Consider the following 27510-nt stretch of genomic DNA (forward strand, 5'->3'; position numbering starts at 1 on the left):
AGGGCAAGAGAGAGGGGCAGGAGGGAGGGCAAGAGAGAGTGGGGCGGGGGAGAGGGGGCAGGCAGGGGGAGAGGGGGAGGGCAGGAGAGAGTAGCAGGGGGAGGGAGGGCAGGAGAGACTGGGGCAGGAGGGTGAGAGAGAGGGGTGGGAGGGGGAGGGAGGGCAAGAGAGAGTGGGGCAGGAGGAAGGGGAGGGAGCAAGAGAGTGAGGTGGGAGGTGAAGAGGGGCAAGAGGAAGGGGCGGAAGGGAGGGAGGGGGAGGGAGAGTGGGGCAGGAGGGAGGGAGGATCAGCCGGCCCCAAAGAGTGCACAGATGCTCTGTGCGGGTTGGCTAGTGGGATATTACTTCTTGAGTGCACACTACAAGCATATGCTGCTTCCCATGCCCTTGTGTGGTTATGACTAATTTACTCAGATGGGGGTGGGAAAGCAGAAAAACAACACAGAAAGAGAGGTCTGACCAGTGTTCTCTGTAATTTTTTTCATCAGTGTGTGGAATGAGTTTTGTTCTGGGCGGCAATGTCAAGGTAGTGTGTGCACATGTGCATTCAGAAAGGGGCCTTCCTGATTCAGCTTGAGCAGGATCTAAAATTAACTGAGCGAACATTAAAAATGTGTGAGCACGCACACGCCTTATAGGGAACACTGGGTATGACTTAGTGCCTCATATTTTAAGAACAAATGGTAGAGTAAGTTTCTGAGCCAAATAAAAGTATTCTGGGCAATGATACATTAAAAGAGAATCAAATGAGATTATGTTTGTCTACGTTAATTTCTTAATCTGCATATCATTTACCAGACTGAGTTCAGAAACAGTGATTCAATTCAGACATTATGCCAAACCATGAGGTCATTCACATAATCAAAAACTGTGCTTTACCCTGGTTTGGGAGCAGTGTGTGCTCCCAATTTTTGGTTGTGTGGAAGCAAGGTAAGAGGAAAAGCTATCCAGGTTTTCCTCCAACCTTGCTTCCACATAACCAAAAATTGGGAGCACACAGAGCTCCCAAACCCGGGTAGAAAACAGTTTTTGACTGTGTGAATGACCTCATAGGCTCAAAAAGCATAACCATGGTTTGGCATGATGTCTGAATTGACAAATCAAGGTTTATAATTTGACTGACAAACCTGATGGTTTAGAGGAGATTTGCAATCTGTGTTTTGTGCTTATTGTGGTTTGGAATATCTAAATTGACAAACCATAGTTCTGCCTCCATAGACTGCGGTGAAAAAATGAAAGTAGACAAACAGCTTTAAACTATGGCTAGCCTGTTAGTTTGAAAGTTCTCAACTATAGTTAGTATAAACCATGATACCTGAATTAAGCTGTTCTGTAGAGCTTGGAAACAAAAGGTGTATTGCACTGTAAAGCTGTTCTCATTGCTAGGTTTGAGAACAGTAGGCATATGACAGTTGTGCTGTGATTCTGATCATCATAACCTTTTGTCTGTGATTTAGTAAGCTCAGAGCTATTTATACTCACCATTAAAATTAAGGCAACTAAAAGGCTGGAAGATATGGCAATGTCCGATTCAATGTGAAGATTAAAATAACTGTCTGAAATTGAGTCTTCAAAGGTCAAATTTGGTATGAAAACCAAATTTTAAAAATGTGACTCCAATTTGCAAGAATTTTTAGTGAGTTTAATTTGATTACTACTTGCTTGTAAATAGGATTTCCACCTTCATGTCTTAGGATTTCTTAAACTAATACTGTAGTTGCAAACAGACTTTTGAAATGTTCAGGCTGTGTATATGGCCCATCTTTGCACTTCTGCCTCTTCAGTGTTGTTGCCATGTGATTCATTTTATTGTCCTTGTTATTGCAAGGATCCCCTGGGACAATCCTGAACTCTGTAGCTTTTGGAGGAATTGTGAACTCTTTCCAATTCTGCTCCCTTCCCTGTGGCAAACTACAGAACAGGTGATGACCCCGTAATAATTACAGATTTGCTTAAGGAAGACAGATAACAACACAAAGTCTCAAAGCTTGAAACTTAATGGGTTCCGATCTAGCCCTGTGGATTCAAATTGGTATCTTTGAGTTGTCTTAGCTGCCTGTTTTCATTTTGGTTAAAATTGCTCATGTCTTATCTTTGTGGGTAGTCAGTACACCTGTACTTCCAGACTAAGTACTTCCTGACCCACACCAAAAGCAGGCTGGGCAGGGAGTAGACCAGCTCTCAGCCAACAAAAGGCTGCCGAAGCAAGGGCCTATTCAGTAGCATGTCACAGAACACACAAGTTTAAAGATGGGATTTTGATATTTGGTTTGCTAGGCAGGAGTTGAATGATGCTAGATGCTCCCTATCCCTCTTTGAGAGAGAAGTTTGCTATCAAAGCCCCTAGCTTATCTAGGCTGACTTACATGAGCCATGATAGGCATTAATCCAACTTGTACCCAGTTGTTTGCAACTCTCCAAACACACACTATGCATCAGTGGGTAATATTAGTTGAAGCTGATCCAAATAAGCAGGAAAGTCTGAGCATTTTGTAATTCAAGATTCTAACTGTACAACCATCAAACTAATATTCACCAGGATGAGCTGGAACCAGGGGCGTATCTAGGGGTAGGGCAGGCAGGGCACGTGCCCCGGCCGCCACTTGAAGGGGGGCGCCATTTTGTAAAATTAATTTTTTAAAAAAAATGGCTGCCAAAAACAAAATGGCCACCATGCATGCTCAAATGGCATCTGTGAGGCTCTAGGTCATGCCAGGCTTTGCAGAGGCCATTTGAGCATGTGCGGTGGCCATTTTGTTTTCAGTGGCCTATAAAAAAAAGAAGATTATTTTTTAAAACGGCCACTGCACATGCTCAAATGGTCCCTGCGAGGCCCTAGAGGCCAGTGGGGTGAGGGGGAATCTTTGCAAAAACCCCAGCCTTTAGGAAGCCCCCCAAAGGGGCTACGGGTAAAAATAATAATAAAATATATATAATATAAGACACTGTACACATATTCAGATTGGCACTATGTACAGAGAATCAGGGCTTGTGAATACTGAGCTGACGCTTAAGAGCTAGGATTGTATTCATTTGCTCTTACTTTGCTTCTTGTGATAAGTGAGTTAAATGTGATGTCTTGCTAATATGGCTATTAATGGTGAGTTTGTCTTTGAATCAGTGTGAAACCCTTAATATTAAGGCCCACTGGGAGTTTCTTGCTCTCTTTCTCTCATTTTAACTGTCTTTCTGAAAGGCTAGAATATATTCCAAGCAGTGACACAGTTTACTCTGCATATCCTTTAATTGTTTACAGAGTATCTGGGAAAAGTCAAATTCTCCATTTATTTTTAAAACTTATGTAATGGTGATGCTACAATGCACAGTAGAGAATTAGACAGGCACTTCTGTTTAGTTTTCCAAGTACATCTCCACATAGTATTTGGGTATTTCATGAGCCCCCACATACTGAAATTTGTAGTTTTCCAGCATTTTTTGGTCTGGCTACGTCCACTGCTAAATAGTTTTTGAAATATTAAAAGATTAACGAGCTTGACTTGTATTTTTCAGCTGATATTATGGTAAAGTTATCTGAAAGATGGGTGTCAGATGCTTGGACAGGGGGCGCAATTTCAGTGTTTGCCCTAGGCGCTATTTTCCCTAGATACGCCTCTGGCTGGAACACAAATGATTTTGTCCAGAATGTTGGTTGCAGGCTTGTGACATTAGTATATGCTTCAGCCAGAGATGCTGTGGATGCATCAGACTGTTCACAGACTGCTGGAAAAGCTCTGTTGGGTTAGGGTGTCTGTTTCCAGATGCATTTGCAGTTGTGAAGAAGGACTTTCTTTGCCATCGCATTCACCCGGGCAAACTTTTAAAAATAAGATCTACAGTATATAGCTTTCTGTGTACTTGAGCACAGGTTCATTGCCACCTGCCCTGTAGTCTTCCTCTGCTGCAGACCGGACACTTCTGCCATATCAAAGCAGCAGGAGCGGGTACCCTGATGGAATCCTCTTGATGGCCAAGGCTGATCTGCTGCTCCACAGTTCATATTTCATTTAAAGACTATGCCAGAAGTTTGAGGTATTGATATAATACCAGGGACTATGCAGCTGTTTAAGAATGGTAGCCTGTGATATATATGAATGCTGTGGTGAGGAGAGAACTGCATTTATTTAACCAGCATTGTATGATAGGCTAGAAAAGAATGTCTAAGGTTTTGTTTTCACAAACAATAGGCCACAATACCCAATCACAAAGTCCTAGATTAAAATTTCACTTTGCCTTGAATTAACCAGGTGGCCCTAAAGGCATCTCACACTGAGCGGGAGATGGCAATGGTAAACTCCTCTTGTATTCTACCACAGGGCTCTGTGGTTGCCAGGAGTCAATGACACCGACTTGACGGCACAACTTTACTTAGGCAAGCCACTCTCTTGGCCTCAACCCCCATTGACAGTATAGTTAGCTATTCAGAGATAATAATACAGGCCTACCTTACAAGTATGTTGGAAGCATTACAACACAATAATGAATGTGAAGTGCTTTGGACCCTCTAAAACACTATATAAAGAAATGCCAAGGATTACTCCTGTTGTTGCTGTTTGTGTGTATGTGTGCACACATGTTTGTGAAGTGTAGTACAGTATACAAACTATGTAACTCTATACAGGTAACTGTACAGTGTTGGAGATAACCCCTGAATGTTGATTGATGTCAACACAAACTTTAAATGGCCATGTGAAGTAATATGAATGTTTTGAAGATCCTTTAATTTAACTTCTGGAAACTCAGTTGAACAGCAGCTGGGTTGAGTCATAATGTTCCACATGAAAAGTCTGAAGATTATTCACATGAATTCCTGATTCAGGCTCCTCCCTAGCATTAATCCAGACCTTGAGGCCAGATTCTGCCCTTCCCAGCATTTTAGGTGCCTAGCAACAACCTTGCAAGCCCAGCATGAGTTATTTTGATATTATGTCCCTTTCATTAATTGTTGCTTTCTGGTTGTATGGATTGTTGTGGTTTTTTTTAATGTTTGAGAACTGTTTTGAGAAGTGGGATAGAAATGAATAAAATAAAGTTCAAGGGGCAGTTTTGATTATCCTTAAGTGTCTTGGAGATGCACACTGTTGTTAAATGCAAGGACACATTCCTGGCATCAGTATCCAGGGGTGTGGTCTGCATATTTGTGTGTGATTTTCCTGAGTTGAAACGAAGAGTCCACCATCTCAGACAAATGATTGCCAAATGGGAATAGTTGTAAGGACTGGATAGAAAAGGATTGTTGTTAACCCTTTAAAGGAAACCTCCTTTATTGCAGAAATCCACAGGAATTGGTAGGAAAGATTTCTGTCACAGTGCCAGAAATCAAACCTCATTGTTAACTTTGCTTCTGTACAGTTGATGTGTGACTACTCTGTTGACATTGCTGTGTTGATTCACATTTTGGCTCAGAGCATTTTGATTTTGCTTGATGGGTCTTTAGGCATTTGCAAGTCAGTCAACTCTTAACATAACTTAGGGCAGCGTTTACAGTGATGCATAAGAGGTTATTTTGACAGCTGTATTTACCTTGGTCTGGAAGTATGGATCACAATCTGCTGGCACATCTTCATTCAGAGATTTCCCCAAACACCAGTTCTCCACTTAGGGCAGTTTTATGTCTGGTTTTGTTCCACCAGATAACTGTGTTCTGTTGAGGAATGTATATATAATTTTAAAAGACTGATCATACATCTTTCACTGCTGTAGAGTTGTGGAGGCAGTGAAAGATTCATAGGGGAAAAGATGATGGGAAGTCCCTCTAGAATTATTACCCTAAGTACTGTGCATCAGAAGGACTGTGCTGGTGTGAAGAGAGTGGTTCAAAATCTTTGTGCCATTGCTTGTGTGTGTGCATAGCAGGAGTAGCAGCCAACAATGTGTACTACTGGCAAATGGTAGCTACACTAGGGACTGTATTTTCCCACATCCTGGTGTAAATGATGTTGTCCTTGACCCTCCTTCACAATTCCCCAGAGTGCCAGAGCAGTGCTTTTGGGTGAATTTAGAGGGGGAAGTGAATTATGGGATGGGAAAGTTTTTCTGAAGTGTTCAAAAGGAGATCAAGGGGGAGCCTGACAAACGATGTCTCTTACATGCCTGACTCGTAGAGTCAGGATTCTCCAGGCATACATATTGGGTGTACATACCTGATCTCATCTTCATCCCTTCCATCTCTGCACTTGATATGCTCAGTACATTATCAGGCTGTGCCTGTGAGAGAATATAAACAATGTTCTCCAGCTTTAAGGAAACTTTCTGAATGCACAACATGAATACATTTGTAGGGTCACATAGTAACACTTGAAGCCAGGAGCTATTTTTAAAATAAACTGCAGGGCAGCACACTGCTTTCATTAGTGCTTTGCATCAAATTAATTAGTGAGTTTCCCCCCCTGTGTACGAGCTCATCAGGTAGGGTTGTATACTGAGCATGCTCAAGACAGAACTGGATCATGTGACTTAATTTGCTGCTGAAGGCGCCTCCCAGGCCCAGCCCCAGTTCCAGTTCTGGCTTACTCGAGATAGGATGTTAGTGGAGAGAGTTCTTGCTACTTTAGCACTTTTTGGCTTCCTAACTTTCGCTACAGTACTTGGTGCTTCATTTCTCTTCCTCTTCCCCTTTCTTTAGATTGTGCAAGGGTGGGAAGAGAGCTGTTCTCAATTTGGCTTAGCAAAAACTTCAAAATGTATTTACTTTTTTCTGTTCCAATTCGGCTGATTGGGAAAGAAACAAAAGGATTATTTTTTTCATTCTGCTTCTTAAAGAAAAACCTTTGGGCACAACCTTAATGGAGCTGGCTCATGCCAAGGAGCTCCTGCAGGGCTCCCTTTCAGAAGGGTCCCAGCTGCCGCAAGCCTGGAGCAGCTTGATGCACACAGCCCCTGCTTGCAGGGCACCATCAGCTTCGGCTTTCTCGGCGCCTACCGCAACTGCGGTTCCTAGTCAGGAGGCTAAGACTTCGGAGCTACTCTTTACTAAGGCTCCTAAGAAGTCTAAACATTGCAGGGACCAGCCATCAACTAAGAAAAAGAAGTGGCACAAGGCAGGGGCGTAACTACTATTAGGCAAGGGGAGGCGGCTGCCTGGGGGCCCCCACGCCTCGAGGCCCCCCCCCAGAGGCAAGTCACATGACTATATATTGTAAAGTGTGTGTGTGTGTATCAGCAAGGGGCCCATTTTAAAATTTTGTCTCTGGGCCCACTCCAGCCTTGTTACGCCCCTGGCACAAGGAGACTATTTCTAGAGTGGAAAGCCTCCGGCTGAGCGAGAGGCTCTTGATAAAAGCAGTCTGCAAAAGATAGAAAGCAAAAGTGCATCATCATAAACCACTGCCTCCTGAGGGGGACGACCAGAGCTGGAGAGCTTGGAGAGGAGAGCTGGTCTTGTGGTAGCAAGCATGACTTGTCCCCCTAGCTAAGCAGGGTCCACCCTGGTTGCATTTATTTATTTATTTATTATTCTATTTCTGTACCGCCCTTCCAAAAATGGCTCAGGGCGGTTTACACAGAGAAATAATATATAAATAAGATGGATCCCTGTCCCCAAAGGGTTCACAATCCAAAAATAAACATAAGATAGACACCAGCAGCAGTCGCTGGAGGTACTGTGTTGGGGTGGATAGGGCCATTTGAATGGGAGACCATATGTGAGCACTGTAAGATATTCCCCTCAGGGGATAAAGCTGCTCTGGGAAGAGCATAAGGTTTCAAGTTCCCTCTCTGGCTTCTCCAAGATAAGGCTGAGAGAGATTCCTGCCTGCAACCTTGGAGAAGCCGTTGCCAGTCTGTGTAGACAGTACTGAGCTAGATAGAGCAATGGTCTGACTCAGTATATGGCAGCTTCCTATGTTCCTGTGACCAGCGCCCTTCGGGTGATATCCTGGCGTCTTTGACCTTGCCTGGTACAGATACGGGAACAGGCTGGTTCACGCATTCCCTCCCCACTGCCTGTTGTTCCTTCCGATGTTTCTCCCTCCTCACCAACAACTGAAAGTACTCCAGCCCCTCCATTCTCCCTGAGGGTTACACACTGGTTAAGGGAGTTCCTAAAGGAGGGAACTTCTACCCAACTGTCCTACAATTGAGCCACCTGTGGCTCTGCTTAATGAACCATCTGCGGCTCTGGATATTCAGACCCCTGTGCCTCCATCTAACCTTCCTCTGGTGGGCCCTTCTCATGACCCACCTGCGGCTCCAATATCTGTGCCGGCAGCACCTGCGCCTCTGGCATCTGGCACTAGCCAATGCCGGCTACCCTGTAGAAGGGGCAGTGACCGGCTATCCTCCTCTTCCCCGGACTCTAGCCCAAGCAGGCAAGCCATACCAGTCTCGGACCCGGGGACTCTTCGTGCTGAGGCCACTGCCTCCCAGGCGCAAAAGGTGGTGCAGACACTCATCCTTCTCTTCCTCTCAGGAGAACAGGAGGCCCAAGCGACCTAGACCCCCCCCCCACGCCTCCTCCTGTATTACTCCCTCTGGCACCTGCCTGCCTTGCCTCCTCCCCCCCCGCTTCAGCTCTGCTTCTCCCCCCCGTTCCCTCCATCCCCCCCCCATTCCAGTCAGACCCACCATCCCCGCCTCTACTATCCCCGCATCTGCCTATGACTCCTCGCACTCAGAACCGGCAGAACCTGCGGAACCTATTGGATCCAATAAGGAAGATGGAGAACTCTTGGATGAGGAGGTGGTACCCCCTATCCCTAACTCATCCAGGCCTTTTTCTTCAGTAAATTTCAATATTCTTTTATCTAAGGCAAAGCGGACTACTAATGATGTGTCACTATCTGAGTCCACTGATCCATCGGCCACCTTGGATCAGAATGTCTTTCGCTCGAACACTCCTGTTTCTACAGCAGTTCCCTTCCAACCTCTTTTTTGCAAGGTTATGTGCACAGAACGCCTACGCCCAACATCATGCAAACCAATGGGCAATCTCCCTAAGAAGCACTACCATCTTTCTCAAGAGGTGACGGCCCTTCTAGCTGCCCTCAAAGTAGATCCTCCAGTAGCCCAACTAGTCTCTGGCTCTATTCTGCATATGGAGGGGCAAGAGCAGCTAAAGTCACAGGAAGATAGGCGGTGTGATACCCTTTTAAGAAAGGTCCATGATAGCACAGCCACGGCCATAAAAGCGGCTACTACTAACTCTGTTTTTGCCCGGGCCTCCATGCTCTGGGCTAAAGAGCTTGTGGCCCTAGTTCCTCCCGAACTCACCAAGCTCCATCAGGGCATTAACAAAATGGCCAAAGTCGTGGCCCTTATGACAGACTCCAGCTTGGACTGTATTCAACAGTCCTCTAGGGCTATGTTGGCAGGCGTAGCGGTGCGCAGGTCCTTGCAGCTCAAAAGTTGGAATATGGACTCTAATAAGTCCAAGCTGGCCTTAACGGCAGCCCCCTTCTCAAGTACTAACCTCTTCAGTCTGGCACTGGACCCTATCCTAGTGAAAACTAAGGACAAAAAGAAAGCCATGCCATCCAACTGTCAGGACTCGCACAGGTTCTTTCGAGCCCAGGCTCACTCCTTTCGTCCCAACAGGCAATTCTACAACCAGCCCTTCAACCAGTTCCGGGATTTCAGTTCCCAAGGCTCCAGAGGTGCCGGCAGGCCACAGTGGTGTCCGCGCTCCAGAGGCAACTTGAGGGAAGCCACCACCAGAACCTTCACCCCCGCATCAGCTCAACACAGACAATGACGCGATCCCAGTGGGCAGCAGGTTGTCAGAATTCGCAATGAGCAGGATGTCCATGCCCACCAACAACTGGGTAATTGACACAGTATCCAATGGCTATGCCCTAGAACTCCTCTTTTATCCTCCCTAGCGCTTCCTTCCTTCTCCACACTCCAACAATCCGACCAAACACCTTCGGATGCTCCGAGCAGTTCACCATCTTCTCCAGATTTGGGCGATAGCACGCATTCCATCTACGCAAATACTTCTAGGCATGTACTCTTTCCTTTTCCTCATCCCCAAAAAGGATGGGTCCTGGAGGGTGGCCCTTGACTTGAGATTCCTCAACCACTTCATCTGAAAGAAAAAGTTCTGGATGGAATCCCTTCACACAATCAAGGAAACAATACGCCCAGGGGAATACTTTGCCTCAGTGGACCTCTCAGAAGTATACCTGCACATCCCCATCAGACCAGAACACAGAGCTCTCCTTCGCATTCCATACAACGGTCAACACCTCCAGTATCGCACCTTCCCATTCAGGCTTTCATCCGCTCCCCGGGTATTCACGAAAGTCATTATATTGCTTATTGCTCACCTCTGTCTCCAGGGAATACACATCCATCCGTATCTGGACAATCTCATCATCAGATCTCCGTCAAGCCCAGGAGGACGTCTGCACGACTCTCCACTGCCTGCAGGACCACGGCTTCATGGTGAACACTGAAAAGAGTCACCTCATCCCCTCTCAGTCCCTGGTTCACCTGGGGGCCCTATTCGACACATCTCAGGACTCCATTCTCCTCCCACCAGAAAGGAGGGGAAAGATCTAGAACCAATTGAGTCCTCTTCTTCACAGGTGATTGGCGGATGTCATGGAGCCCTCCCAGGCCCTGGGCTCCATGGTCACGTTTCTGGAATGCACTCCTATGGCCAGATGGCACTCCCACCCACTTAAACGGCTGCTCATACCCTTTCAGGACATGATCATGGCTTCAACCTGTCACACCATCCCTCTGCTTCTGGCAATCAGACAATATCTGCAGTGGTGGCTGTCCCTGGCTCTTCTCAGAGGCCCCCCTCTCTCAGAACCCCATCGCCTTGTGGTGACCACAGATGCCAGCCTCTTTGGCTGGGGAGCCCACTGCCTGGGCCAACTAGTGCAGTCCCCTTGGTCTTCCAAGGAGCCAAAAAGACCCATAAATTGGCTGGAACTCCGAGCAGCCCGCCTTGCGCTCATCCAGTTACAACATCCTTCAGGGACAGCACGTCCTGATCAGGATGGACAATATCACCGCCAAAGTGCACACCAGTTGACAGGGAAGCACACAGTCAAAGTCACTGATGAAGGAGTCCAACCTTTTATACCAATGGGCAGAGACCAACCTGAGACCCATAACCACAGAACATCTCAAGGGGGAGGAAAACACACAAGCAGACTGGCTCAATCGAAAATCCCTCAACCCAGCAAAATGGTCTCTTCATCCCAATGTGTTCCTTCAAATCTTCGGCTAACCACAGGTAGATCTGTTCGCCTCACCGTCCAACCATCTCCTCCCTCACTTCTTCACGAGGTTCCACTTGCATCAAGAGGAGGCAACAGATGCCTTGCACTCACCATGGCTGAACACTCTCTTCTACGCCTTTCCCCCCACGGCCATAATCACCAAGGTGTTCAGGAAACTGGTCTAGGATAGGGCAAAGATTATTCTCGTCGCTCCTCATTGGCCTTACAGACCATGGTTTCCTGACTTTCTAAATCTGTCAGTAAGGCCCCCGTGGCACCTGCCCAATCACCCAGACCTTCTTCATCAGAACCCTCTGGTCCATCCCGACCCTGAGTGGCTGCAGCTCTCTGCCTGGAGGTTGAGCAATCAAGACTAGCAGCATAGGGTTATTCCAAACAGGTCCAAAACACCATTCTGGCTTCTTGAAGACAGTCCACCAACAGGGTCTACCAAGCTACTTGGGCAGCCTTCCTGCGCTGGGTACGTGCCAGTCACAAAGAACCACTCTCTCTAGCCTTCCAGAAGTTCTTGCCTCCCTACAGACCAGCTTGGACCTACATCTCCGACCTAATACCCTGAGGCAGCAGGCTTTGGCACTTGCATCAGTCTTCCAGATCTCTTCTTCAGATGTGGAATCGCCTTTACTTCACCCACGTATATCCAGGTTCCTCAGAGGGGCCTCTAACCTAGCCCATCCACCTCTGAAGCATTTTCCTTCATGGAACCTCAATAAGGTCCTCAATGCCCTAACCAAATCCCCTTTTGAACCCCTTTCCTCTATTCCCCTAAAAACCTTAACTTTCAAGGTTCTTTTCCTTGTGGCCATCACTTTGGCCCGCAGGGTGTCCAAACTATGCACCCTGTCTGTGCTCAGAGAACTTTGTACCTTCCAATCTGACTCGATTAACCTTCAACTTGACTCTACATTCCTCCCTAAAGTGAATATGACCTTCCATAGGTCCCAAGTCATCATCCTCCCTTCCTTTTGTCCTCCTCTGGTCCATCCCAAAGAAAAGCTCTGGCATAAATTGGGCGTACGTAGAGTATTATGCTTTTACATCTGGTGCACTAAAGACTTTTGCAAATCAGACTTCCTCTTTGTTTCATTTCATCCGCCCACCTTGGGCAATAGGGTATCCAAGGCCACACTTGCTAACTGGATCAAGTCTTGTATCCTCCTAGCCTACGCTTCCCTTAACCTTCCTCCTTCTGGAGGGGTCACCGTTCACTCCACCAGGAGCGCAGCCATGTCCGTGGCCTTCTCTGCCCACATACCTCTCTCAGAGATTTGCCAGGCGGCTATCTGGTCCTCCATTACACCATTAATTCGCCATTACAAGGTGTCATCCTTCTCCACTCCTCAGGCCGCCTTCAGCCACATAGTACTTCAACAACTGGTCTTGTACATCATTCGTTCCCTTTTGCCTTCCGCTCTAGCTTGGGTACATCCCTACCTGATGAGCTCCTACCCAGGGGAAAAAGGAGCACTGTCTTACCGTGAAAGGTTCTTTCATCCTCTGTTAGGAGCTCATCAGCCCCACCCTGATGTACAGTTTTGTCTGGCTTTTCTGGGAGGTGATTACTGCGCTGTCCTTCAGAGGATTGCCTTACCTGATGGGGGAGACTGCTCTCAGGCTAACAGCTTCTAGGCTTTCTCCCCTCTCGCCTCTTTTCTCTACACTTTCCTTAACTTATGTTTCCTCTATCCTTTGTTGCCTGCTCCTTACCAAATTTTCTAGCTCTCTCCTTCATACAGATGTCTCCGAATTGGAGCAGCTCTCTCTCCACCTGACATCTTTCACTCTTCTCAACAGCCCTGGAACTGGGCCTAGGAGGCACCTTCGGCAGCAAATTAAATAACATGATCCAGTTCTGTCTCGAGCATGCTCAGTATACAACCTTACCTGATGAGCTCCTAACATAGGGAAAAAGAGCCCTTCACGGTAAGCCAGTGTTCCTTTCCATCACTTCTTTTCTATAGGGCTTTATTTGTAGTTTGCTCTTAAATTTCTTACACAACCCTTACCAACCATCTGTATACAGTAATTTAACAAATATTCCACTACTGCCGGAGAAGGAACGAGCACCAGTTTCACTGATAAGTCTGATTGATGGGCTTGCTGTGTTTTGAGTAAATTCCAATATTATGTTTCTGAAGTGGGTGGTAAGCAGAGAATGGAGCCTTTTCCCTCCCTGCCTCCTGTTGATGTTAAATGATGTACTGTACTGCATTTCCAATTCTGAATTGTCTTTATTTTGAAGGAGTAGAAACCAAGAAACATTGCTAAGCATGACTTCATAGGGTTTAACTTTACATTGAATCAACTTTTTTTTTAGTAGATTAGGAACCTAATTTTACAAATAAGGGATGAATAAAAAGCATAGATGGCTAATGAATGCGAGCTGAAGATTATAATCAGTTCAGCAGTTGAGCTGAAGATGTTAAAATTGTAATGGTTGTTCTTAGAGCTCCTTTATCTTTAGGTTCTCATTTTAGGGAACTGAACATTTGGAAAGTCACAAACTATATCCTATGATAATTATGATGCTGGCCCATTTGTTTTTGTTGTTGATGAATATAGCTTAGAACTGAAAAGTAAACATCTATTCAGTCACTTTGTAAAATAAAAAGTAATCAATTACAAAGACAATTAAATATTTTTAAATGTTCATAATGAAAATAAACCTAGTATTTGAATGTAGTGCTTGGGTTTCTTTTTCATTATAATAATTTTGCTTGACACCAACCAGTTAGTATTCCAGAACTTCATAATTGATGAACAAAAAATTGTTGAAGCTGAGATATGTTCAGTGTTCCAGTAAGCAGCATAGGAAACTTTCAAGCTCAAAAACTTACTTAATGTGGTATTTGGTGGGAATGAAGTACAAGGGGAAGTTTATACTAGGGGAGTAATGCTTTTAGAAATAGTAAAGATAAACATGATTACATGGGCATGCTGTCCATTTTATATGGTTCCTATCTGATTTATATATTTGATTAGCTTGTACTTGTTTTTTTCATGTACATTACACTGTTGCTTTAAAAACCTCAAAAGTGCTACATGTAACTTTTAAAAAGAGCAGGATGAAGGATTCCTGATAACTTGCAGTTGTATATGCTACAAATGATTTCCATTTGACTGTGATGATGATGTGTTTTGCCTTTGCCACTTACTTGTAGTACCACTGTTGATATGCAAACCCCTGACCATCACCCCCATGCCACTCTTTGGTGTGAAATTTCCAACAGTATAGGACCTGAGGTTCACAGGATGTTTTGTGAAAATGTATTCAAACTGGGGGTGGGTGGGGATGAAACCTTAAACATCGCTTTAAAATGTGACAATCCTATTTGTCTGAAGTTTCATTTGTGTTTGTATAAATTGTTGAAGTGGTAAGTTAAAGCCTCTAAAGATTCTTGAGCAAAGGTGACTTTAGCAGGCACTGATAGCAAGGGAGGGCCTTGTTTTATTCCATTGACAGAAGTGTGAAATGACTGCTCCAGAAGAGACAAGAGGTGATTTTTCACTTCAACCCGCAATGCAAATGGCTACAGAATGAGAAAGTAAAGGGAGGGGGAGGAGTACAGCAAGATGGGAAAAGGGCCAGTTCTATGTGTGGGGGTGGGTGGGTGGGTGGGTGGGGGGAAATGTCATCCTGACTATACTATGAGACTACCAAATTTTGTCTCTTTGTGTCTCTTGGGTTGGCTTTGTGACCCTGTGAAAATATTCACTCTCTAGCTGGTAACATTTAGCAATTTTCAAACTGAGAGAATGGCGGGGCTTTTCTTTGTCATCACCAGCTACGCTGCCTCTCATTTAGAGGAAACAAAACTTGTACATCACAGTGGAGGCAGCAGAGCTGAAGGTCAGAGTTCAAAGGCAGGTTGCTGCATCACTGAGTCTCGATCTGAATCTTATCCATGTGACCAGAGATGCGTACTGTCACAATGGAGGGACCTGGGTTGTAATGAGGGAGTGAGACTTGGTAGCACAGGAGGGGGAAATATACGGATTGAGAGTTAGTAATACCCAAATGTATATGTGAACATTAGTTCTTGTTTGGAGGACAGGGTTACACTTCAAAACATTGCTTCTCATTCACTTGTGGAAAAAGCAAGACGGCTAATGGCTGTAATCTGCACAGGGAAGAGCTTAGTTTCTTCATTCCTCTAATTTATCTTTGCTTCCCAACACATGTACAAAAGAAGTTTTGAATGACACACCTGGTTCTGCTTGGCAAAATTCTGCAGCATGAGATAACTTTCCCCCATATTATAAGAAATCTAACTTGCTGTTTAACAACTGATGCTAATTATAATGTTTGAGGTCCCTAGGCTGAAGGGAAAATTCTACATGGCAGCAGCTTTGTGAGTAGACAAAGCACGTGTATAAGAAAATGTGCCTTGACAGATTTGTGTTTGTGATTGGAGCATCATGATCATCTGCTTGCAGTTTTCACTGTGTAGAAGTGCTTTCTCTTATGAAATCCATAAGGTGTGAAATGCCCCTCTATATTTCTATTTTTAAATTTGAGGTGGTTTGCAATTTAAGGAAATTTGGGGAATTGATACTGAAATGAATAATTGAAGACAGCAGGAAGCTTTGTCCTGGCAGGCAATGGATAGAGTTTTGTTCAGGCTTGGGAGGCTTATCTTTAAATCTGAATTTAGTGATGAGGCTCACTGACTGGCAATGGTTTGTTGGGGATGAAATGAGACTTGGAAACATTGAAACCTGCCCTAAGCCCTTGAGGTAGGGCAGGAAATTACTGTTGGGCTGCCTGTTGTGTTAATGGACTATCGATCTTTGAAAATTTAAAGAGAGTTGTTGTTGTTGTTGTTGTTATAGGGGTGGAGTGGGGATTGCCAGAAGAGCAAAAGAGAAAGAGAGAGAAAATGATTGGAAATTATTTTTCTATTTTTTAAAAATGAGAAGCCTTAAGAACTTACAAATATACTGAAACTGCATTGGGTTTTCTCAAATCAAAAGGACTTCTTTTTAAAATGTAAATTGTTTTGTTTTGTTTTTTTAAAACCTTTCCTAAAGTTACCTTCTTTTTAATGCATGGGGGCATGGAATTTACTATGATGCAAAGTAAAGTATTCTGTTACAAAGGCAGGGAGGATGGAACAGAAGGTTAAAGGGTATTCTGGAAACAAACAGCTGGACCAGTTTATTTAAACAGATACAAGGATTGGGAGCTGACCTCAAGTTGACTTCTAGGGGGAGGAGCAAGAATGTCATTTTATTACTTTGCCCAGAAGGAAAATGTTCTTTCCTCTGAAATCACCCCAAAGGCACCCAAACACATGGCTGTTCTGCAGAATGGCTACTAAACACAAAATACATATGAGAATACTTAAGGAACATATCACTATGAAGTGTTTGTGTGAAACAAACTGAAAGAAACATGAGGCACAGGAGTGTGACAGTGCTTTAGAAGAGATCCTGTATATGATGATTCAGACTAAAGAGTTCATTGAAACCACTTAGAAGCTGCAAACCTGAAATTATTTTTTTATGGAACACTCATGTTGATGGTGACTTTACATGTATTTATTTATTCAACTTTTATACTGCCCTTCCTAAAGTGTCTCAAGGTGTTTTACATAAAATCAAAAAACATAATGAAACAATTAAAGTTGGGGGAAAAAATTTCACCCAGATTAAAATTAAAGCTAGATATAATTAAAAACTAGACTAAACAGATGGGTCTTTAAGGTTCTCTGGAAGGCCTCCAAGGAAGATAATCCTCATATCCATGGGGAGTGCATTCCACAACCCAGGGGCAACAACTGAGAAGGCCTGATCCCAGGTTGCCACCAGATGAACTGGTGGCAACCAAAGACTAACCCCTTTAGATGATCTTAATGAGTGAAGAGGATCTTGTAGAGAGAGGCGCTCCCTCAGGTAACCTGGACCTAAGCCATTCAGGGCTTTAGAAGTAATAACCAGCACCTGGAAACATATTAGCAGCTAGTGCAACTATTTAAGAACAGGCATAATGTGGTCTCTCCTAGGACACCCCAGAGAACAATCTAGCTGCTGCATTTTGAACTAACTGAAGTTTCCGAACTACATACAAAGGCAGCCCTACATAGAGCGCATTGCGGTAGTCCAACCTGGAGGTTACCAGCTGGCACACCACTGTTTTCAGGTCATTCTTCTCAAGGAACGGGTGGAGTTGTTGAATCGATCACACTGGTAAAAAAACACTCCTGGCCACAGCCTCAGCCTGAGGTACCAGGGTGAGACCCGGGTCCAAGAGCACTCCCATGTTATGAACCTGTTCTTTCTAGGGGAGTGTAGTTCTATCCCATTTTACAGATTTTAATCCCCAACAACAAGCACCTCTGGCTTGTTTGGATTCAGCTTCAGTTTATTATCTCTCATCCAGCCCATTACTGTTTGTAGGTAGGCTTTTAAGGATCTAATGCCATTTCCTGCTATCGATGACAAGGAGAAATAGATTTGGGTGTCATTAGCATATTGATAACACCCAGCACCAAATACCCTGAAGACCTCACCCAGCAGTTTCATGTAGATGTTAAAAAGCATTGGTGACAGAATGGAGCCTTGAGGGACTCCTTATACCGTGTTTCCCCGAAAATGAGACAGTGTCTTCTATTAATTTTAGCCCCCAAAAATGCACTAGGGCAATTAGCGGTACATCAGAAATTACTGCTAGGTCTTACTTTCAGGGTAGGTCTTACTTTCGGGGAAACAGGGTAGTAGCTCCAGTTTTGAAGAGCAACTGTCACCAAGCGCTACTATCTGAAAACTAGCGTGATGAAAGAGCTAGCATGGTATCGTGGCTAGAGTGCTGGACTAGGACTGGAGAGACCCGAGTTCAAATCCCCATTCAGCCATGATACTAGCTGGGTGACTCTGGGCCAGTCACTTCTCTCTCAGCCTAACCTACTTCACAGGGTTGTCGTGAGGAGAAACCTAAGTATGTAGTACACCACTCTGGGCTCCTTGGAGGAAGAGCGGGATATAAAATGTAAAATTAAAAAAAACAAAACTACCCAAGACATAGGAGCAGAACCACTGTAAAACAGTGCCAGAAGGATACTATGGTCAATGGTATCAAAAGCTGCTGAGAGATCCAAAAGAACCAGCAGAGTCTCACTCCCTCTGTCAATTCTCTGGGGAAGGTGATCTATCAGGCCAATAGGTTTGAAGTGGGTCTAGATAACCAGTTTTCCCTAAGACTACTAGGAGCTGATCAGCCACCACCTTATCAGGGTGGAAGATTTAATCCACCAGCAAGGTTAAATCTTTAGTGAAGAGGTGAGAAAACTAGCTTAATATATTTTTCTTAGTAGAACATTCTGGGAGAAGTTAGAAGGCCTTCCTCAGTGACAGTTTTCCTAGAAAGCCCAATTAGTATATAAAAGTTCTCCAGTTTTGGACAACTATCCCAAAGCCTGCCTGCTCTCTAGGAAGGTTGTTTTTCTTTTCATGGAATACGAATTATAGCAATCTCACATGAGTTTGTGATACCCACGAAACTCAGCTGAAGTTGGCCATGGGCATATAACTGAAATGGACTCTTAGCTGCAATCTAATGCTTTCCTCCACAGAAATACTTAAAAAATTATTCCTGAGGAATAACCCATGATAAATTTCATACTGGAAAGTCAAGTTTTCCACTTGCATTCTTCTGTTGGAGCCATTCTGTACAGAGTGGTTCCAGCACTTTGAGAAGCCATTGGGCAAGGCACCCTCATTGGGTGCCCTTAACTTGTAAATGATGCCATGGACAGCCTGCCACCTGCCTCCAACCACTATTAGCAGCAGAACCCAGATTTCCCAGTTGCCATGTGTGGGAGCTCCACCTGACAGGAAGAAAGAAGCTGGCTTGCAGAGGATGCCCAATTTGCTGCTGCCCTGGTGGGGATTGTGTAGTTGCTGCAGAGTGGCAAGGCAAGAGTACAACTCTCTCTGCCAACCCTAACATAAGTGTGGGAGCACTTCCCAGGAGTTCAACAGCTCTCTTCTTCTCTCCCCTCCCCCCACCCGGGCTACCAGTTGGATGCATTTTCCTGCTACTTCTACAGAGATCTGCAGTCTTTGCTTGGACTTGTTTCCACCATTATCATCAGCCATCCTGGTGGGCAGCGATTTGCCAGTTTCTCCTTTCAGCTACATGCCACTCGTCAGAGTCTGAGGAGCAGGGGGAAGAGGCTGGTGCTGGTGTACAGTGAGGCAGCTGCATCAGGGCTGGGTGGATAGTGAAAGCCTCAGAGGACAAGAACTTGACTGTCGACTGGGGCTTTTAATGTCGGAGACAGCATCTTGCCACACCCTTTGGCTTCTAGCCTTCTGTGCACACCTGCACAAGGCTGAACCAAGATGGTGGTGGCGGTGTCTATGGTTAGGTCAGGTGATCAACCATGCCAATGGCTGTGGCTGGGCTTGATTCTGTGTAGACAAAAAGTTATGTCAGAAGAGGCCCTTGATGTGTTACATTCTTAAGACAGTCAGCCTAATACAGGGACCTACAAGCACAGTAGGTGCTGGCTGGCTGACATCCTGACTAACAAAGCGCACAGATTGGGAGACTCTGTTTAGGAGACCCTAATTAGGAGACTCATAGGAACATAGGAAGCTGCCATATACTGAGTCAGACCATTGGTCCATCTAGCTCGGTATTGTCGACACAGACTGGCAGCAGCTTCTCCAGGTTTGCAGGAGGAATCTCTTTCAGCCCTATCTTGGAGAAGCCAGGGAGGTAACTTGAAACCTTCTGCTCTTCTCAGAGTGGCTCCATTCCCTAAGGGGAATATCTTACAGTGCTTACACATCAGGTCTCCCATTCATATGCAACCAGGGTGGACCCTGCTTAGCTAAGAGGACAAGTCATGCTTGCTACCACAAGACCAGCTCTCCTCTCTATTAGGATTAGGTGACTCTAATTAGGAGATCTTGCAGGGGCCCACATGCAACTCCCTCAGTCCCCTGCATGCCCTGTTACACCAGCTGGTGAAACTTCCCAGCTCCGTCCATGCTCTGGAAATGTCCCCAACAATGTGTTCCCTCTCTTACAGAGAACTTCCAGAGCATGGACAGAGCTGGAAAGTCTCACCTCTTGGCACAGCAGCACATGTGGAGGAGGACTAGGAGTTGTACATGGGCTTCTGTCCTGTCCCTGCAAAGCCTTCTAATATGTGTGCTTTGTTAGGATGTCAACAGTTTATACTGTTGTTCTCATAGAACCATAAGGTCAAAAGGGTGGGCCAGCCCAACAGGTGTTCAGTGCTGGCTGCAGGAGGCTAGAGTGAAGTTTCTGACAACGGGGTTCATATTTTGAGCAGGAAAGAAGCATTTTGACTAAGCCTGAGAGCATCTCCTTTTCTCTCCCTTCACCTAAAGGTGATTGGTACTGTCGCAAGTCTCTGACAGCACCAATCACTTGAAGTGAGAAGGGAGTGTCCAAGCTCAGTCCAGATGCCTTTTTCTCATCTGAACTAGAAGATTTGGTTTCTTGGAGGCTTCTTTCTGAAAACCACATTCCTCAAAACACAGCAGGAGCGACACACATATAAGCTAGTTCCTGTATGCCACAGTATCCCCAATAACTGGCTTTTGTACTTGCAACTGATCAACACATGGGAACCTGTGTCTGTACATAGATTGTCATAAGTGGATAAGGCTAAGTGCCTCACAAGGGTAAATGTAGTATACCTTGAAAAATCAAATATCTTTATGGGCTTTCAGTAAAGTAGAAAAGCTTATTTCTTTGAAGTTTTCCTTTGAGAGTTTGCATGAAACTCACTTTCTGAAATGCAAACAATTTTCTAATTGGTCATGGTATAAGATAACTAACTGGAATAAAGATTGAGAATTGAGAGCCAGCGTGGTGTAGTGGCTGGAGTGCTGGACTAGGACTGGGGAGAACCGAGTTCAAATCCCCATTCAGCCATGAGACATGCTGGGTGACTCTGGGCCAGTCACTTCTCTCTCAGCCTAACATACTTCACAGGGTTGTCGTGAGGCGAAACTTAAGCAGAAGAGCGGGATATAAAATGTAATAATAATAATAAATAATAAAGGTAGAAAGTTTTAATTGCTTATTTTACATGGTTTTTATAATGAGAAAGGAGAATTCTATTACCTTTTACTCACATCTGATATTCATGCTTGGTACCAAAACATTTTATTAAATTAAATTAAAACATTTTATTTTATTATAGTTAGACTTCTATACCACTTTTCATAAATGTATCCCAGGGTGGCTTACAAGGTTAAAATATAACAGTAAAACCAACAGTACCATACAAACCATAAAATATACATACATGGTGGTTTTTAACATCATAGTATAAACTTCCAAAATTTGTATTAGGAGTAAGAATAAAAATGTGTGCAGAGCTGATGAAATTCTGAACTTTGTGTGTACAGCACAAATAACTCTAAAATGTGTATGTGTATAGTATTTATTTACGGTTGCTAAACAAGATACATTTTTGAACTACATGATACTAGACCTAAAAAGTGGAACATCTATCTATTTATATAATTCTCTAAGGCATACCCATGGCTAATCCCATGCATGGCAGCTCTCGTGAGAGTTCACAAGCAGAAGCACCATGGTGATTGGGCAGTGGGGATTCCATATGCAGATAGGGGGAGGAGCCTGTGTGATCAGAAGCACCATGGTGATTGGGCAGTGGGGATTCCATATGCAGATCTGTGATAAGGTCAGTTGGAATGCAACTGTTACTAGTCGGAAGATGTTCTTGATTGTAGAGGAGAGGAATCTATATACAGTGGTCCCTCGACTTACAAAGTACTCGACATCTGAAGATTTTGACATACGAACGACAAAAAATACTGGAAGTCGTTGCCGGTTTAGATGCGGCTTCCTCAACCTGCGAATTTTTAGATGCGGTTTCCTCAACTTACGAATGTTTCCGGACCTCCGTGGATGCGCTTTTCGACTTACGAAAATTCCGACCTACGAACGTGCGTTCGGAACGGATTATCTTCGTAAGTCGAGGGACCACTGTATATAAAAGGATAATGGGCAGGGGTCTGCGAAGAGAGGGGTCGTGAGGGAGGGAGGAGCCCCTTCAAGAGAAGGAGGCTGTCATTGTGTGAATTAGATGAGGAAACAAGATCTGTTAACTCAGGAAGAGGGAGTGGGGGAGGGGAAGAGGAAGTGGAGGAGATAAAGATAGAGAAAAAAGGTAGAGGAAGAGAGAAAGAAGGAAGGGCAAGGGATGTTTTAATTGCTTATTTCACATGGTTTTTATAATGAGAAAGGAGAATTTCGGGCCCGGGCCTGTCAGCAGCCTGAGGGGAATGAGCAGCCATGCCAGTGGCAGCAGCGAGGAAGGGCCGGGTGAACTGCTGCTGCTTCTGTGGGGAGGAGCGGGGCTTGGGTGAGGGTAGAGAAGTCTCTGGGAATAGGGGGCTGCAGCTTGGCCAGTAGGCACCACAACGCTGCAGCTGTGACCAAGAGGGGTGAGGGAGATGGAAGTAATGGGATGGAGAAGGAGGAGCAGGAGTGTGCCTTAGGTGAGGGTGGAGAGATCTTTGAGGTGAGGGGGGCTGTGGCAGGGGGTAAGGGGAGCAATCAAGTACTAGCGTGCAGATGCTCTGCGCGGGTTAAGCTAGTTTGTTATATTTCCTTAAAGATTGCTAAAGAATCTACACTTGGTGATCTCCCTAATGATTTCAGAGCATATATGTTGTTGGAACAATATTTCTTTTGTTTAATTTACATCCTAAAGGTAGAGTTGTGCTGTTGAGTCATTGTTGACTCCTGGCGACCACAGAGCCATGTGGTTTTCTTTGGTAGAATACTGGGGTGGTGGTGGGTGGTTACCATTACTATCTCTCGCACAGTATGAGATGATGCCTTTCAGCATCTTCCTGTATTGCTCCTGCCCAATATAGGTGTTTCCCATAGTCTGGGAAACATACCAGCAGGGAATCGAAATAGCAACCTCTTGCTCCCTAGGCAAGTTACTTCCCTGCTGCACCATTAGGTGGCTTAATTTATATCTACTTTAATTCAAATATAACAAAGCAGCTTACAAATATATCAATAAACCATAAAAGATCCAATTAAAACTGTAACAATAAAAGTGAATAAACAGTGATAAAAACACATCAAAATCTAAAAACCTTAACAGCAAAAATTTCCAGAACAAATCAATTCTTCATTTTACATCTAAAGAGAGCAAAAGAGGGAGCCAGCCTAATTTCCACCGAGAAGGGAACTGTATAATTGTGGAGTTGCCACTAAAAAGGTCCTGTCTTTGGTACTTGTTAATCAAATTTCTGTTAATGCGTTGCTAGAGAGCAGGACCCCTACAGCCAATCTCAGGGCCCAATTTCATATGGGAGCAGATAGGTCTTAAGATAATCTGCCACCAGATTGTTTAGGGCTTTAGAGCCTAGTGCCAGCACTTAGGATTTCTATTCATATATTAATGTTGTTCACACGTCCTATTGTTGGGCCAGGCAGAGCAGGTGGCAGGGAAGGCAGGAGAACACTCACTTGCCCACACAGCTGGCACTGCTGTGAGCTGCACAGCATTCCAGAGGCCAGGAAAATGGGCCCTGGCCTCCAGATATCCCACAATGCACCATGCGATGAGCATGGTGCATTGAGGGATTCCCTGATTAGCTGGGTGCTCTAAGCGCCCGGCTTTGTGTCTGCTCAGACTGCACGCAGCCTGAGCATTCACATAACCATGTGCCTGGGTAAAAGGTCGGGTAATATTCCTGGGCTAACCAGAGAGGCAGCACCGGGACTGACCTTGATCCCAATGCATCACACGAGCAGCCCTACGCAAGCAAGCCTGGGTAGGGCTGCTTGTGTGAACAGCCTCGTTCTTTTGTATCTGCGTTCTGGTGTCTGTACAAGTGTACATGTTTTTGTGTGGATAATTGTACCTGTGTTCATTTTAAAAGCAAACCTGAGGCCCCCTCAAGTGCATGTTACAGATAGGAAGTGTATTACTGTATGTGCATTGAGTATAATGTGTGACTAACTGTCCATGCATACAGATCTGTACGTGTATACACTATACACCAATAGGACATGCACTGAACATAACTTGTGAGTAGGACTTAAATTGAGCCCAGAAGTGTATTGGTAGTCAATGATGCTGGAGTGAAATAAGTGTATTATATGCCACTAGTGTTTTCAGGCCCGTTAAATAACGGGCGCTAGTAAGTGATCCGGGCCCACCCCCACTCCCTCTTGCCCTCCCCCCTCCCCAGAAGTCTTGCGCTCCACCCACCACTCACCCGGCAACTTTAGTCAGTTGGGGCCCAGTCTTCCCCTTGCCACCGCCTCCATGGCCACGCTGCCGGTCCGATCTGGGCCGCCCCCGCCCCCGCCTAACATTCCCGGCCGGGCAAGGGCCCCAAAGTGTCTCCGCCACCAGGCGTTGCCGGCGCCGCGAGGCCTCAGCGGCGGCTCCACCACCACCTTGGGCGGCTTTCCTCGCCGCCTCTTGCCCCCACCCGGCTTCCTCTGGCCGAGACGGCGGCTCTGCTGCCGTCTCGGCCAGCTTACCCCGCCGCCTCTCTCCTTGCTTCCCAGCTTCTTTGGGCGGCCGCTTCTGGCCGCCCAACATGGCCGCTGGGTGCTGGCGGTCGTGTCTGTCTTGGACTGTTCTGAGCATGCGCTCCGCGCATGCTCAGAACAGTCGAGGCACGAACGCACGCTTGGTGTCCGTCCACAGACGGACACCAAGCGTTTTATTAGAGAGGATCCTTGCTGCCTCTGCCAACATTCTGTGCCAGTTGAAGCTTTCAAACTGTCTTTAAAGTCAGACCCACACAATAGTCCAGTCTCTGCATGCTACCAGTTCATAGACAAGTGAAGCTAGGTTTGCTCTCTACAGACAGCATCACACCTAATGTACCAGTCAAAGCTGATAAAAGATCTCTTGGCCACAGCAGTGAGTAACCTGAGCATCCCCATCCCATCCATGCAAGCAGCATCACCACCCCCACTCCCATTTCCAGAAGACAAGCTAGGAGGATACCATGCTTTGATGATAAGGCCCCTGAGAGCTCCAGGAAAATCAGTAGGGTCTCACTTCCCCATATATGTACAGGTTATACAGGGTGTGTGAGTTTTGTTTTGTTTCAGGATACTGATCATATCCAGTCTAGTCCTGACAGGTCTGTGGCATTGGGAGTACCAGGCAGGGGCATTATTTTCATTTGGCCAATGGTAGTAGAGACAAAAGGGGGTTCTCATCTCTGGCCTCTTAATTAGGTCTGGAACAGTGAATAACAAATATATATATATATTCCTGTGTGAGATTGTTATGCCAATTTTGGAATGCTACAATTTTCCTTTCTTGCACTAAGAGGGAGTGCCTCTTACTCAGTCTTGAAACAAAGAACTATATCCTGTCCGACATCCTGACTAATGTGCCCATGCAAGCAAGAAAAGTATGTATGTGGCACTAGCAGCCCTGCTCCTGTGTAGGGAGAGGGGGGCTTTACCTATCATCCTCCCTCCGGGACATTCTGTGCGACCCAAAAGGAAACCCCTGAGGGGTCCCCTCATGGACCCACTTAAGGGTCACACGGAGCACTTCCAGGGTGGGGTGGGATCGGCAAATATGAGCAAAATGAGTGTGAGATTCTGATGCCACTGGTACTTCTCATGGAATATTTCCCTTTGATTCAGATTTACCATTGACACTAAAAAGTTACAGTCCTTATTAACTATTTTTATTTTGTATTTTAATAAAATACCTTCCTCAACACAACAGTTTTAGAATTGTGGTTGAGTTAAAATGCTGAGAATTTAAATTCAGATGACAATTTTAATCTATCTACTTCTAATTTGAACCATGGCTCCATCCCGTCCCCCTTCAGTGACACAATAATTACAATTTAATAAGATGTTTGCTGAAAATGTTCAGGCCTAGCAGGAGAAAACAGAATTATAAGTTCCATTAGTGTATAACTACAACCTCACCTTGACCTCCGACTTTGCATAAAGAACACGAGGAGGAGGGGGGAAAGCACCACAAAACGTCCCAGGAATGTATTGCTCTGAAGTCTCTTGCAGTGTGCGATGGTGGTGATAAAACTCCAGACGTGTTCTCATTTGATGGTGAGCTGCCATCACAGTTCATTATCTTAATAGTAGGCATTAAAACAGAATTATGTTTGCAAGAGTGAGGGAAGGTTTTGATAAAAATTGTAAAGAAAAAAGTTAAAGGACTTAATCCAGAAATATCACTAATTGGGTTTGGTGTAGGAGGCAAGGAGAATGGATGCTTTTATGGGCGGCCATCTCTTTTTCTACCAGGTCCTCCCCCCCCCCCCCCGCCCTTAGCCCCATCTGAATTGAAAAGAACGGTGCTGGCATTGTTTCCAGAAAACTCTGCTAATTCCCCCATGAAAAGATGAAATGGAAGTGTCCAACTGTGGTAAAAGCAGGCCAACATAAATCAACTCACAAACCCAAAGCTTGTATTTTCAAAGGTCATCAGAGGTTACAGGTTTGGCAGCATTTGAATCTACACACAGTGCAGTTCTGAAGGGAAACGTTTCTATCTTACAAGTTTTTAGTAAAGATAAATTGTTCTCTTTTTAAATAATGGCTCACTTTTATTTCTTGTTTCAGGTTTATTAATGCTAGAAGAAGAATAGTCCAGCCCATGATAGACCAGTCGAACCGAGCAGGCAAGTCCTCAGTAGTAACTCTAGTCACATCTTGTACGCAAAAACCATCCACAAGCCATCCACCAGGAGGTCTGTTACCCCGTAAATAAGCTAAAAATGCCAGGAATGACTGACAATTAAAAGAAAGCCAGTCTTGTTTTGTTGTTACATGAATCAAGTCAATGCAATATGTGAGGGGGAAACGTTACTTTATAAAGGCAATTTAAAATTGTATGCTCTCAATGATAAGCCATGTTGTGGCATAGTCAGTATTAATGATTGCATACACATTATTTGGTTTTGAGTTTCCCTTCTCAGCTCTTTCAGCTACCAGGGCCACTCCCTGGGTGCATGGCTTGGTGTGGAATTGCTGTAAACTTTATTACCTGTCAAAAGGGCAAAAGGGTCACAATCGCTTGTGGGACTCAGTAAAGTTCAAAGACATTCAATGAGGTAGAGCTTTATGTGCTTTAATAACCCAAGGCAGCTCACTTCTGAAGCCAGATTTTAATGTTCTGTTAAAATCTAAAATTTGAGTAGTGGTAAAAAAAAATAGTTGATGGTTTTTGCATCTCTGTCTTTCTCTTGTTAAGGCCCAACTTTTGGCATCTCCTAGTATTTTGATTTCATGTTACTTTATTTTTTTATTTTTTATTTTTAAAGCCCTCTAACCATT

General features: G+C 44.9%; 1 protein-coding gene across 2 annotated transcripts in view; it reads left to right on the forward strand.

Moving 5' to 3' along the window:
• The window catches only part of MEIS1 (Meis homeobox 1), a 206849-nt gene that overhangs the window by 173224 nt on the left and 6115 nt on the right, over positions 1-27510 (forward strand). For both annotated transcript variants that reach the window (XM_053284453.1, XM_053284454.1), the window contains exon 10: positions 26797-26855. In XM_053284453.1, the coding sequence (XP_053140428.1) occupies positions 26797-26855 (59 nt within the window). The remainder of the gene's footprint in view (positions 1-26796; positions 26856-27510) is intronic.

Source organism: Hemicordylus capensis, chromosome 1 (assembly GCF_027244095.1).
Source record: "Hemicordylus capensis ecotype Gifberg chromosome 1, rHemCap1.1.pri, whole genome shotgun sequence".
NCBI lineage: Eukaryota > Metazoa > Chordata > Lepidosauria > Squamata > Cordylidae > Hemicordylus > Hemicordylus capensis.